The 16,184-nt window shown below is 29.3% G+C and overlaps 1 protein-coding gene across 1 annotated transcript in view; it reads left to right on the plus strand.

Annotated features, from left to right (window-relative positions):
- Positions 1-16,184, plus strand: part of LOC107440923 (dual specificity calcium/calmodulin-dependent 3',5'-cyclic nucleotide phosphodiesterase 1A) — a 535,122-nt gene that overhangs the window by 480,510 nt on the left and 38,428 nt on the right. Inside the window, exon 11 of the mRNA XM_043040985.2 lies at positions 3,377-3,493. Coding sequence (XP_042896919.2) covers positions 3,377-3,493 — 117 coding nt within the window. The remainder of the gene's footprint in view (positions 1-3,376; positions 3,494-16,184) is intronic.

The following is a 16,184-nucleotide window of genomic DNA, read 5'->3' on the forward strand; positions in this document are numbered from 1 at the left end:
CTTAGTCTAATTTAGCTGGGGGGAAAGCAGTTATATAATTTGTATCACTGAAACAAATAATAGCTTCGGGAGATTTATTATCCAAAAATACTTGAATTTTAATCAAATGTAAAATTTTAATAAATTCCAACTATAGAGACCAGCTACAAAAGCTGGTCGAATTCTTACTTTGCTATCGTGCTACAGTCAAAAATTGGAGTTATTCAACCAATAAATTTCAGTCCAATTTTCAAAAAGTTATTCTTGCTATTCCTTTGACGTGATAAAAAGGAAATCGAAAGCAAGCAAAATCTAAGTAAACCAAGATATTCGTCTTTTCTCTTGGGAATCTGAAACGATTTGTTTTATATTCAATATGTCTGCAAAGACTAAGAAAAGAAAGATTCTTTTTCGATATTGAAAGAAATCCTGAATAATTTAGTTTGCTATCATTCTCAATTGTTTTAAAGTTAACTAAAAAAAAGAACATCGTTTGATTAAAAGTTTCGGCAACAGGAAAAAGAGCTTTTGATTTCCTAAATTGAAAAACTACATTTTGTTAGGTTTTGGTGAAAGTTTTATTTTTTTTTTTTTTTGATTGTATGCTTTTTTCGTTGTAATAGAGAGGAGAAAAATATTTTACTTAACGAGAAAAAGTAGCTTTAAAATCAAATTTATGTCAACTGTTTTAATTGAGAACACCTCTGAGTATTTGTTAAAACATTTTTTTTTCCTGTAATAGACAATGCCTGTTTTCGAAAATATTTTTCTAAAATTATATCTAAAAATATTTTTTAATTAATATCTGTTTAAAACGGGACAATAATTAAAACTTATATACTTAATTATTTAATAACTTCCAAATTGCATAGATTTTTTNGTAATAGACAATGCCTGTTTTCGAAAATATTTTTCTAAAATTATATCTAAAAATATTTTTTAATTAATATCTGTTTAAAACGGGACAATAATTAAAACTTATATACTTAATTATTTAATTGCTTCCAAATTGCATAGATTTTTTTACTGCTCTTTAAACATGCACAGTTAGAATTTTCATCCCAAAATTATGGTAAAATAACAGGCAGTCCATCCAAGCAGTTAATCCATCCATTTAACCATAAAGATTAAGGTAAAGATAATTTTTTACCTTTACAGTTTTAAAACCGTCTGTAACTAGTACCGTCAAGTTTAAGGTAAAGAACATTTTTACCTTTACAGTTTTGAAACCGCTTATATCTAGTACATCAAAGTTTAAGGTAAAGAACATTTTTTACCTTTACGGTTTTGAAACCGTTTATAACTAGTACCGTAAAGTTTTAGGTAAAGAGCATCTTTTACCTTTACGGTTTTGAAACCGTTTATAACTAGCACCGTAAAGTTTTAGGTAAAGAACCTTTTTTACCTTTACGGTTTTGAAACCGTTTATAACTAGTACCGTAAAGTTTAAGGTAAAGAAAAGTTTTTACCCTTACGGTCTTGAAACCGTTTATAACTAGTACCGTAAACCTGAAACCGTAAAGTTTAAGGTAAAGAACATTTTTTACCTTTACGGTTTTGGAACCGTTTATAACTAGTATGATTATAAAACCATGAATACAAAGCGATACGGTTTTTAACCATTTAAAACTAGCATGGTTTCAAATCGGTAAAAAAAAAATTTTTAACTGGACATAAGAGTTAAGTTTTTTGTTAGATAATGGGCATTGGGGGAATCAGAAAACAAATTGGAGAGTGCAGGACTCTGAAAACTCTTCATGTGTTGAAGGGAATGTAAGAAATACTGCGTGGTGTCAACGCTGGGACTCTAACCTGAGTTCTGTCGATCATAAGACTGACAGGTTAGCCCTCTTGGCTAGAATACGTACGCAGTTGCAAGGAACTAAGCTGCTCAATTAGGTAGGCTTAGTAAAATTCTGGTTGTTCAGCCGTATTAGGTGAAAGCAGTTAATAAACAGTTTTTCTCACAGTTAACAACTTGAGTATCGTTTTATTTATGGTTATTTGACAGCTTTGTTTGAATATGGTAAAATAACAATTAAATATATTGTTATTTAACCAACTTTTTCGTGAAATTTCTAACAGTGTATTGTATGCGTCTCGTTTTAAAGCCAAGAGAAGAATCCGTCCTTCCAAATGTAATTTTAGAAGACCTTTTAAAAATTTATAGTAACAATGGTACTATAAGCTTTTACATTTATTACATAGCAACAACGGTACTATACAATAAATGTGAGGAATTAATGATTTAGTCATTCATCTGCAGTACATATGAATGGCTAGACAAAATATAAAGAAAAGCCACATTTTTCAGATTGTTCCGGAAAACGTTTTGATTAAAATTACCACGATTTCCAGTTTGCCAATAACTGTATAGTATTCTTCCAATTAGTAGAAATTCTGGAAGCTTTTAAAATACTTACACGTTAAAAATTCTTTACAGAGAAAAAGATTCTTCTAGAATCATCGTGCTATATGGTAATGAAGTTTTTGGTAAAAAAATATATTTTTTTGGTAATAAAAACAAAAATATACGGTATTTAAACAATTCATTTGTTAATTCATATGGTAACAGTTTACCGAAAATTCTGGTTTTCAAAATTATAGTTCTTGTTTCAAAAAAATACAAAATTGAAATGTAAATTTATTTGAATGAATGGTTTTTATGCCATGCCCTAAGGTATTCTGATAAAACTACCAAATTTTACCACAATTACCAAATTTTAATCACACATTATCAAATCATATTTATTTGCTAATTTTACCAAAATCATTACCAAAGGGATACTATAAAAATTACCCAGCTTCTTAGTATCATATAGAGCCAGAAACACGGTAAATTTTGCCTTATTCTGATAGCTTTGGCCGTACTTTTTTCTCTGTGTAAAGGAAAAAGACTCCAGTTTTAGAAAAAAATGTGGTTTGTCACTTTTGTGGCCTGCGCTCTTCATATCTATGCAAAAACAAAGCTTGGTGCATTTAGAAATAATTGCTACCTTCAGATTTTTTATTGTTAGATTTGTCTAGTTGTTCCAGTTTACTCACAATAGCGTTTCCATATAAACAAACGAATACTTTACGAACCGGGATTGACAGATATTGAGATTCTCCCATACGACATCGTTCCATTTATCTCGCAATAGCGTTTCCACATTAGCTCTGACGCGAATAAACGAACGACTTCACGAACTGTGACGGACAAATATCGAGCTTCGCTCATCTGAGAAAGGCAGTCATCGAATTAATTTCTACTACACACAATCTATTTGATTAAACATATCTGTTAGCCACAAGTTTAAATTAATATGATTTTGTGTAAGGTGTTCGACAATTTTGAAATAATAACGTAAAACATTAGTGTTAATTAAATTATAAACTGTTAACTATTTTATTATAGGGTATCGATGATTACTCATTCGATGTGTTTAGTTTAAACGAAAAAGCGCATGGACAAGGTCTGAGATACTTGGCTTATGATCTTCTTAATCGTTATGGACTTACTCACAAGTTTAAGGTAAGAATTACAACATTATCTGTTTATTATTAATGCAGTGAAACCTCCTGGAAAGACCACCTTTATGTAGCAACCACCTCTATGTAGCGACCACGTTTATATAGCGACCACCTCTATGTAGCGACCACCTCTATGTAGTGACCACCTCTATGTAGCGACCACCTCTATGTAGCGACCACGTTTATATAGCGACCACCTCTATGTAGCGACCACCTCTATGCAGCGACCATGTTTATATAGCGACCATCTCTATGTAGCGACTACCTCTCCTTGCGACGTATTTTAGGAGGCACGGAATTTTTTCAATGGGCTTTGTCTTGAAGAAAACCTTTTGGTGAGAACAATAAAACCTCTCCCAACGACCGGGCAGAAATGAGGAACCAAATGCGGAAATGGTCAAATAAGGAAACACGAAAAAATATCAAAACAAAAAATTAAACAAAACCAATTAGTAGATTTAAATGCATTCAAAATATTTGAGTGAGGCTCTTATTTAGAGAGCTCTTTTTTACGATGCAACCTCATATCATCAATGGTTTACTTTCATAATTGAAAGTTAAGTTAGAAAGTTATTTTAGAAAAAACAAGCATCTCAAACAAACAATTCATTTCTCATCTTTTGAAGTAACTAATTTTTATGATATGAAATTAAATGCAAACTTTAACAAAAATCATAATTGTTTATTTATTTAAAATAGCTTTATCCCTCATGATTAGTAAATATGTTTTTACACGTAATTAAATCAGTAGGAAGTATTTTTATATACACTAAATTTTATTCACAGATCCGTCTTTTCATGACGCCAACAGTAGCATTTCCGCACCAAGAAAATTATACTGACTAAAATTGAAATCGTTTTTGTAAAATCATGTACTTTCGATAACAATTTTGAAGTCAATGGAGGTAACTTCTAAGAACTACCAACCTCCATCAAGGACCATTTTACTGTGGAACGGAGAATAGTCCCTCCCGAGAGGTTTTACTGTCCCTCCCGAGAGGGTTTACGAATAAACCATAGAAAACTAATATATATGATAATTGGGGATTTTATTTGTTTGTTTTTTCCTTACTAAAAGTAAGTTGCAATCTAAATAGTTACTTTGTAGCTTTTAAAAGTAACTTTAAAAAACTTCAATCTATTGATGTTGAAACTCCTAAACTGTAAGAGGGCATATTTTTAATTGTAATTCAAAAAAGAATGACTTAAGTATTTAGTTATGCGTTTTCCCATCAATTAAAAAATAAAGAAATCACAACGTTAATTAATATAGTATATGCTTAATTTGCATACAATTTTTAATTTTCAAAATCATGCCGATCGGAATGTGTTGTAGTCAGGGAACTGACGTCACATCAGGAAGGTCCTGAGTTCGATTGCCAGACAAGGCATGGGTGTTCTTTTATTCTCTGTACTATCTGTCCTTTATGTGGGAACAGCGTTGGCCTACTAAGGCATCTGACTAAAGCAAAAAAATCATTCTGGGCAAAATTTTCGAATTAAAGTTTATTATAAGTTTAGAATCTCTGTACTCTTAGAATTCTAAAATTATTTTAGTTTTGTTTTTATTTCAATTATGTACAAAGTTGCATCAGTTTTTGAGCAAGATGAAAACAGTGGATAGACAAATGAGGTTAAGACCGTAAATACGTTTATCTCAATTTCAAATTTTTTCACACTTTACACCACCTTAAACATAATTTCTCATGTTGCTTTAAAAGTAATTATTTACAACTTTTCAGGAGTGCTTATGATAATAGCACACATGATTTAAACAACAGACTAAAAATAAAAAATTGAATTTCAATTTTTATGCATGTTTCTCTCGGAGACAATTTTTAAAAACTTGCTTCTTTCACTGCATTGATACCTAACTCAGTAGTATATGCACTTGATTTTAGGATAATAGTTTAAAACATATTTAGTAGCCTTCTAAATAAAATACTCAAAGTATTTCCCGTTTTAGGCTCTCGAAATGTTTTTACAATGTTCAGCGTATATGCAAAAAATGCCTTATTTTTTTATCTAAACATGGCCACATAAAAAGAAAATAATGATTTTTTTTTTGCTAGTTTTTAGTTTTTATTCATAATAAAGCAATTAAACTAGTTTTTTTTTAATTTTAAACTAATATTTCACAAAACAGTTGTCGAAAATAGAGGAATACCTTAATATGGTGCCTTTGAAAGAGTGACCAACAAAACTGCCTTACTGATACCTGAATGACGAGTGTTAATCAGTTCCAAATCATGTCAATCGATTCCAAATCAAAATTCCAAAATTATGTCTAGAACAATAATCAATTGAATTAAAACTATTTATTTTACGATTTTATTTGTTTTCTTTCTTACTAAAGGAAAGCTACAAGCTAATTAGTTACTTTATAACTTCTAGAAAATAAACTTTAAACAATTTAAATAGATGTAAGTTGAAACTCCTAAACTATGAGAGAATATATTTTTAATTGTAATTTTTTTTAAAAAAATAACTGAGATTTTTAGCTGACCATCAATGGATAATAATAATGATAATTTTTTTTCTAGTTTTATGATTTTTACTCATAATAAAACAAATAAACTAGTTTTTTTATTAATTTTATACTAATATTTCACAAAACAGTCGTCGAAAATAGACGAATACCTTAATATGGTGCCTTTGGAAGAGTGGCCAACAAATCTGCCTTACTGATACCTGAATGACGAGTGTTAATCGATTCCAAATTAAGTCAATCGATTTCAAATCAAAATTCCAAAATTATGTCCATAGCAATAATCAACAGAATTAAAAACTATTTATTTTACGATTTTATTTGTTTTCTTTCTTACTAAAAGAAAGCTACAAGCTAATTAGTTACTTTATAACTTCTAAAAAGTAAACTTTTAAACAATTTAAATAAATGTAAGTTGAAACTCCTAAACTATGAGAAAATATACTTTTAATTATAATTTTTTTTTTTAAATGACTAAATTTTTAGCTATGCGTTTCCCTATCAATAAAAAAATAAAAAAAACACAACGTTAATTAATTGATTTGCTTAATTTGTATGCAATGTTTAGTTTTAAAAATCAAATCTACTGTTTTGAAAATGAAAGTAAGTAATAAAATTATCATTGAAAATTCTATGTTGATGCAGAAACGATGTTAAGGCAAATTGCAAAATCAATGGTGATCTGAGGGCCACCAACTCTTAAAGAAGTAACGTAACATCAAAAGGAGTCTGAATATTTACTTTGTAACTTATTAACTTTCAAAAAAACTTAAGAAATAAACGTTAAAATTTCTAATCTACGATAGGAATTGTTAACTTATTATCACTTTATTGAACAAAAGTTCCTCAATTTTCTTTGGATAAGAAAAGTATTTTTCCATGTTTTAAACTGGTCCATATGTCTGGCAAGGGACAAATACAACACCAACTCAACATGTTAATCCAAAAATTAATGAATTCACGACGAAAGCTCTAAATATATAAATTAACTCAACATAAACTGAAATAAATTTGAGTTTAGCTGATATGCACGGCAACAAAACTGAAACTACATGAAAGAAAGAAATAGCTTTGACAACTTTCATTTCAAGCAATCCCTTAGATAATAAAAAAGTTTGTTAACTTTCATTTAACAAAAAGCGTAGATTGCCTATATTTTTAGAGAAAATTCCGAACCTAAACAGCTACATGAAGCTTACTTTAGTACGGTAAATTTACGTTCCTCTTTATATGGACAATTATTGTGAATGTCAAAAATCAGCCTAACAACAATCTTCTTCATGTAGTACAATAACTTTTTTTAATGTAATTTATTTTATTTCATTTCCATATACCTTTCAACTCCAGAACCTACACTGTAAAAATCCGAATCAAATTGCAGTAAAAAGCACTCAGGATGACTGTACTTTTAGTAGTTGTTGTCGGCCATTAAGGCAGATAGAGTGCGATTGTTCTTGTTTTATAGTGGCGCCATCTATCGCCCAGAATCGACTTCTGTCACACTGATACGTCACACCGGTTGATAGGGCGGACCCATACATCCATACACCCACATATCGTAATTTTGACCTGAACCAGAGAATACTCAATCTCCAATTCAGTACCCTCAGAGGTATTGATTTGTTAAGGAAACATGGAGGACTTTGTGACCCGACAGATTTAACGTGTACCAGTCACCATTTACTACACGAGAAGTCTTCGGCCGGCTGGATACGTAGTCCCGTTCTTTGAAACGCGTATCCAGCGCTCTGCCAACCAGGCTTCCCGGCCAACTTTTTTTAGTAAAATTACCGGAGCATGTTACGAAGCAGATAATCTGGTAAACCGTAATTTTTACAGTAATACTCGTCATAAAATACTCGCCATTGATCTAGTTAAATAAATATTACCGTAAAAATTTCGGAACAGTATTTCTCGGTAAAAATGGATTTTACAAATTATGCACCCCAAGTGCTGGTACTTTGTACAGTAATTTGAATCAAAACTTTTTACAGTGTATCATATTGCAGCTTATAATAAAAATGATAATTACTCTATATTAATGAAAAATATTTTAACTGCTTAACTATTAGGATTTGATTTCATTTGGAAAATATTATAACAGTTCAAATAAATATTTTAATTAATTTTTAATAAATTAATGCTTACAGAGAAATTATGGTTAATAAAATTCCTATTATTAGAAAGAAATCAATTACAGGAAGAATAAAAATGGCTTTCAAAGAAATAATTCAACTCGTAATAAATAAATATTAGTATTAATCTATTGCATGTCGGAATTTCTATTAAGCAGTACTCAAAATGTTATTATTAAAAGTAAATATTTCTTTTTCAAGAAAAGATACTTGTATGAAAATCTACAAATCTGGATATATATTTCACTATCAACTAATATGACTGCATATTTGAAATATTTCCAAAGACAATAATGCCTTTATGTTAGTAATTTTTTACGTTATTCATTCTTAAGAGTTCTAGTATATCCAAAACTTTATTATTTTACAAGTTGACGGTTTAATTGTTTCAAAATAACAATTTTTTGAAGAAAAAAAATAGGATTTTCTGTGTTTTATGTTGTAATGGAATTCATAACACTTAATACAACGCGCTCTAAATTAAACTAACGTTTTCTAACGAATTTATTATTATAAAATTCGTGGTTAAAAGCAAATTTTTCAGCAAATTCTTGTATCGGAGCATAAACCTTTCCCAACGTTCTTGTTTTTGTTCAAAATTTTTTCTACGCATCTTGCAGCAGATATGAACCTGTAAATGAAAGAAATACCATAACTAGCTTTTAAAATTTATCAATGCATGAAAATCACATCACAATATTTTCTAAATGTTTATAAGACACTATCATCGGTTGTAATCAGAGAACGAAACTTATATACTTTTTATTGTTGTTAATTTACGTCGCACTAGAACTGCACAATGGGCTATTGGCGACGGTCTGGGAAACATCCCGGAGGATGATCCGAAGACATGCCATCACAATTTTGATCCTCTGCGGAGGGGATGGCACCACTTCGGTAGCCAGCCGACCTGCACCCGAAGTCGAGCACTTTACGGTAGCACAGTTTAACGAGGACCAATACCGCACACCCTCGGTCCCTACGCAGACTGATCCAAGTGGTCACCCACCCGCACACTGACCGCAGCCAGTGATGCTTGACTTCAAGGGATATATTTTTTAAACGAGACGGAAAAAATAATAGAAAGACTTACAACGCCATCTGTCAAAATATTTTTAAACTAAAACCTACAATTCTAAAAGAAAAAGTCATGCCATGTCACATTAATTTTCAGACAGAAGGTATTTTAACTTAATGGTTTCATTTTTTAACTGATTGTATTTTTAAAAAGCATATACATCTTCTTATGCAATTTTTTTATTCGAAGGAGAGTAACAAATCGAAAATTCCGTCATAGCTGAAACGTACTTATCAAGTAGGCAATACTGTAAGAAATTACAGATTAAATTACGACGATAAGTACTGGCATTCTGCGTGCCAGTAATACTGAAAAATCACTGAATCACTGTAACTAAATAAATATTACTACCAAAATTGCGGTTAAAAATTTTCAATGAAAATAAATTCTATGGAAAAATGGATTTTACACGAAGAAAAAATTCCGGTAAAATTACCACACTTGTATGTACTAACTAATTAATTAATTAATTCAGCTTTCTCCTTAATAATATAAAAATTATTTCAGTCTGAGTTGAAAATTAGAAAGTCTATATTATAAGTCAAAGCTTTGTTATGTACTAACAATAATAAAATGAATATTTCAAAAGGAATTTAAAAAAATACAACTTTGTGATAACTCTGTAAATTTCAGTAACGTTTTCAGAACTAACTCTAAAAAAGACCGTTTACATTAATGGGTTAGTACCAAGGACTCAATGAACTCATTCTCTCTAATTTAAATATTTTTAAATATTATCCATCGAATAAGCAGAACGATAATAAATCTGTGATTAAATTTGTATTTATTTAATAGTTTATTTTATAAAACACTTTACAAATGAAAACATGAAGATAGACTGATCGTAAAATACTTCTATAACAATAATAAAATGAATATTTTAAAAGGAATTTAAAAAAAAAAGAACGAATCTTTGTGATAACTCTGTAAATTTCAGTAACGTTTTCAGAACTAACCCTAAAAAAAAGTGTTTGCATTAATGGGTTAGTACCAAGAACTCAATGAACTCATTCTTTCTAATTTAAATATTTTTAAATATTATCTATCAGATAAGCAAAACGATGATAAATCTACCATTAAACTCATATTTATTTAATAGTTTATTTTATACAACACTTTGCAAATGAAAACATGAAGATAAACTGATCGTAAAATACTTGTTATCTTTAAAAAAAACTCAACAGAAGCAAAAATAAATATGTCGTTTTCTTGTAAAAGCCATGTTCGATTCGATGTTCAAGAATAAATACCAACTTCAATCGGATAACATTTTGTCATTAATAAAGCAAAGTTCTTCAGTTTCCCAACTAAATCTGTTAACACATTCCTTAATTAAATGGTTGAGGATTCAAACAGAGCTGATTATTTGAAGTGCGATAAAAGCCGCTAAGAAAATAAACTTCTGGGAACGATAAGGAATTTCGCCATCAATTTCAACTTCATTCTTTGGGCGAATTCGAGACAGGCTTTTCTTTATTTTTCTAAAAGGGAAATAAGGAATGTCGGAAATTTGTAACCGTAAATTCTTGTCGTTAATACGGAAATATAAGTATGGAAATTCCCTTTTAAACATCATTCGTGTGAGGATTTGTTGTTAGTGGTTTTGTTTTAGCAGAAGTCAAAATTTCATTTGGATAAGTATTCAATGATTAAGATTAAAAAGTTCTTGAACATTTAATTTTATCAACAAATCAGCTTTAATTTAAAAGACTCAACTTTATTTTTCTTTAAAATAATTTGCATTAGTTATGCTCTGAGCGCACGAAATTCGATTTAAAATTGAACTCTAATATCAGTACTTGTATCACAATAACGTGCAAATTTCTTCTTAAATTGAATGCGATTTTAAATTTAATCAACTTTCTGTTCACCTAAGGCCATAATATTAGATAAGTAAAATTTAAAGTGTTTATTTGCACCATGATATAGTTCAACTTTGGACCATATACATGTAAAGATTTGTTTTAAGCGGTTTTATTTTAGCAAGAATCAAGCACTAATTAAAATTTCATTTGGATAAGTGATCAATCATTAGCATTAAAAAAATCTAAATTTTTATTTAACATTTAATTTTCTCCACATAGCAGCTATAATTTAAAAGACTCAACTTTATTTTTAAATGATTTGCATAAGTTATGTTCTGATTATACACTCTCAGGAAATACGATTCAAAATTGAACCCTAATATCAGTACTTGAATCACAATATCACGAAAATTTCTTTTTAAATTTAATAGTCTTTCTGTTCAACTAGAACCTCAAAATTGGATAAGTAATTTTTTTTAATGGTGGGCACTTGGGGTTTGTCCCAATGGCCACAGAAATGCTACTCTCTTCTCGTTACCCAGTGGGCACCTGTGGCGAAACAACGGCGGTGGAGCAGCGTCGCCCACGTCACACAACCACAAACCCGTTTATAGGGCGGATCACATTCACACACAAAGAGGAAAGGACATAGAACACAGAGAGAAAAAGGAACATCCTTGCCCTGAGAAGGATTCGAACCTGCGGCCAATGGCTCCGTAGTCAGATACGCTAACCACTCGGCCACCTGGTCGGAGGATAAGTAAATTTAAAAAGTATTTATTTGCATCATAATATGATTCACCTTTGGACCATAAATGCAAAGATCTTTTGTAAGCAGTTTTATTTTAGCAGAAATCAAACGCTAATAAAAATTTAATTTGGATAAATATTGAGTGATTAGCATGAAAAAATTTAAATTTTTTTTTGAACTTTTCATCTTCTTAACAAAACAAATTTTATTTAAAAGATTCAATTTTATTTTTATTTAAAATGTTTTACATACGTTATGTGTTTAATACGCACTTTCACGAAATTCGATTTGAAATTCACTGTTTTATAAGTACTTGAATCGCAACATCATGTAGATTTTTTTCTAAATTTAATAAGGTTTTAAATTCAATCATCTTTCTGTTCAATTCAAACCATAAAGCCGAATAAAAGAGTTTATTTGCACGATAATATAGTTCAACCATATAAAAATTACAAAAGAACCATATAAAGGTTACATAAAATCTGCCCGATATTAAGAATATGGTTAAAAAATTATACATATAATCGGTGCTCTGAATCATAATATCATGCAAAATTCTTTACAGTATAATAAGGCTTTAGATTCGCCCTACGATTAAAAAAGCACTTACTATTCATATTTTCGTTCCAACTTAAACCATAAAGTCATGCAATCAAATTAAACAAGAATTTATTAATATAGTTCAACTTAGGACCATATAAATTTTATACAAAATCTTCCCAATATGGTTCAAAAATTATCCATACTGTCGGTAATATGAATCATAATATCAAGCGAAGCTTTTTCAAAGTTAAGACATTAAATTTAACCCTTTCTTCGTTTAAAAAGTACCCAAATATTGTATAATGAAATTTTACAAGTATAAATTTGCTAGCCGTGGTGGCTCAGGGAAATAGAGCGCTCGAATTCCAATGAGGTGAACCGGGTTCGAATCCCAGCGATGATTGGTCGATTCGAATTCCGCAGCCGGCTTGCACTAACCACAGTGAAGTAGAATATCATCAGTGGTAGACGGATCATGGGTTAGTGTCCCCTTGCCGTCAGGCAAACCGTAAGAGGTTTTCGTGGTTTTCCTCTTCATGTAGCGCAAATGCTTATTAGTTCCATCAAAAATCCTCCACGAAGGCAAAGTTCTTGATTCAGGAGTTCCCTTGTTTTCTGGATGGGGTTCAAAATCACTTGGGTACCGAGTTGAGCGTTAGTAGTTGTAAACCCTAAAGTGTGGGTCGGCTGTTCAGCGCCGGTTATAAAATAAAATAAAAGTAAAAATTTTTGCAAGATATATAGTTCAACTTAGGACCATATAAATGCTATACAAAATCTGATTAGCATTATAATTGTGGTTGGAAACCAAACCATAATATTGATACTTTAAATCTTAATATCGGACAAAATTCTTTAATATTTAATAGTGCTTTAAATTTAAACCTTTTTTCGCTAAAAATAAACTATTATATAGTGCAATCGAATTTAACAAGAATTAATATGTATGCTAATCTTGTTCAACATGGCACAATAATAAAGGTACGAAAAATCTGTACGATATTATAGCCTTACGCATTCCACTAGAATTAAAACGCTAGAATTAAAAGTTTTACCTTCACAATGCTTTTAAGAACTTTTAGCATAAATATAAAGAGAAATTAGTTATTCTTTATTTTAAAAAATATTTTGTTAAAAATTTGTAGGTAATTCGATTGTGATATATATTCTTAAAATTGTTACGAAAAAATTTTTTGCTAAAAAAAAACATTATGCTATTATGCACTGTTAAGGGGGTTCGGTACCTCCTATGTTGACAATGTTAAAATGGCATATTTCGATGTACCTTTTTAAAAAAAGTATCGTAGTTAGAGCTTTGAAATTTTTTTTGTGTATGTAATAGATATTCTAGATTATACTGAAGTCAACTTTTTTTAATTTAGTAAATTAAAAGAAATTTAAAAAAAATAAATTACACAGCATGTCAGAAAATTTTAAAAGCTTCACATTTTCATCCGAAAATTTTGAATTAAAAAAAAATATTAAGTTTCTCTTAAAAAACTGCTCACTTCAGCACAAACTACAGTACTAAAGGAACTTTTTAAATCAAATATCAAAGTGTTATGATCAATAGTTTTCAAGAAAAGGTACATCGAAGCAAAAAAAACATAGTTTTGAGTTATTTGCATTTAAAGCGTAAATATTAGACTACCAACAATATTTAAAATTTAAATTCAAAAATCAAATTGTTTCTAAGTTATAAATCTCGTACTGCTTACATTTCAAACAAATTACTCTTAAATGTTTCTTTTATTTGATTGAAAAATAGGTTTTTATACTATACTCTCCTCACTTTTCGAGCGAATAAAAAGCCCTTAAAATGATCAAACTGAATGCGATAATTATAAAATTGTATAATTCATAAATCACCCATAAATTTTATTCATGAAAATTGAATATTCAAGTCTTTACCAAGATGTTTTGTTTAAATTTAAATGAGTTAAAAGTATTTTTGTTAAAAAAAATAACTATATTACAAAAAAAATCTAAGAAAATGCATATTTCAAGATAAACATTCTAAACACAGAAATAATTAACAAAGAACTGTAAATAAGAATTTACTTCAAAATTAGAAATATTATGTAAAGAACATTTAAACAAAAAATCAAAATGATGTAACTAGAAATTAGGGAGAAAAAAAAATCCGGTCCAAGGTAAATTCGAATAATGTAAACGAAATTCCTAATCTATGCCGGTAATGACAGCTTCAAAACAATCCTGGTCCATAAGCAATGTTTTTTTTTGCATTTCAGTACTTTATTTTCTTCTCTTTTACGTAAGTAAACAAAAACGTAATTAAGAATAAAAAAAACGTAAAAATAATGACCTAATAACAGTATAATAAAAGAACAAAACAAAAATAGACTTAACAAATCAAACTAATGTAAATCTCAGTTTTATATTCAAAATTCTCGAAAATCGCATGGAAATAAAGAACAAGCAAATAATCCAGTTAAAGTTACAATCAACTAAAGATATTGTAAAGTTGAAATTATAAAATTTTTTTTTAATGACTTGGTTATAGCACATGCAAAAAATAATGGACATTATAATGTTTACGAAATCGTCTGTCAAAAGTGGGCGTGGCATGGGTGTTTTCGGTTTGTTTACATTTTTTAATTTAAGTTTAAGTGCACTTCTGCGTGGATTTCAAACAAAAGCAATATATCAATAGAAAGCTAATAGTTTCTAGTTTAATTATTGATCAAAATCTCAAATTCGATTTTTTGAAGGTTTTTAGGTACTGAACCCCCTTTTAAAAACAATTGAAACGCGTTAAACCGTAATATCATTCAAATTTGATGCATTTGTAATACAGTGAAAATATGAACAATAATAACGATCTAATGAGTTTTCTCAAACAAGATTACAGGATACTACTCAACAAAAACATGGTTTAATAAAACTCCTTATTTACCCATCTCGATTTGATCGCAAGGTTGGGAGAAGATATTCCCACCAACCCAGACAAATCATGACTAAGAACCATATTTCCATCAGGCTAAAAGCGAGAGATTTTTGTGCTAATATTTTTTATTTATTTCAAAAACGCATTAGACTCAATAAGTACTAGACGAGGGCTAGTTTGTATCGGAGAAAGAAACTATGGTAAAATTACCAATCTGTATGTTTATGACATTTCTGGTAAAAAAAAAAAAATTATATATATATATATATAAATTCCGGAAAATAAAACCAAAATATACGGTATTTAAACCATTAATTTGGTAAATTTTCAGATAATATATTAACGGTTTATCGAAGATTCCAGTTTACAAACTTATAGTTCTCATTATCACTTTAGTAAAAAATACGAAACTTGAAAGTAAATTTTAGTGAATAAATAGTTTTTATGCCATGCTATAGAGTATCATGATAAAATTACCGAACTCTTCCCCATCTACAAAATTTCATCCCTCATCACAAAACCATATTTTATAGTTAATTTCACCAAATTCATTATCAAAGCTCTTCAATAAAAAGGAGCTTTTTGGTGTTCTCGTAGAGCCAGGAGTCACATACTACAATATTCTGGTAGTTATAACCATAGTTTTTTCTTCTTAGTTTATAAAAATAGACTTATCCCAAAGTAAGCACTAAAAATGAAACTTTGGAAATTTTTCTTCATAATTATTCTAAAATTTTCACGCTTAATCATATATATATATATATATATATAGTGATACTAAGAATACAAAAATTAATACAAATTCTAGAAAAATAATTCCCATTTTTTTATATAGTTTTTTTCTACACTTAATGTTTTTATTAATATCAAGAATTCAATTTTAGAAAACCGAATTTCTGTTTAATAATTATTCTTATCATAACCATATTTTTCAGTAAAGATATGAACTAGAATCAATTACGAAAAAAAAATTCCTACAATGTA

The sequence above is a fragment of the Parasteatoda tepidariorum genome, chromosome X2 (assembly GCF_043381705.1).
Source record: "Parasteatoda tepidariorum isolate YZ-2023 chromosome X2, CAS_Ptep_4.0, whole genome shotgun sequence".
NCBI lineage: Eukaryota > Metazoa > Arthropoda > Arachnida > Araneae > Theridiidae > Parasteatoda > Parasteatoda tepidariorum.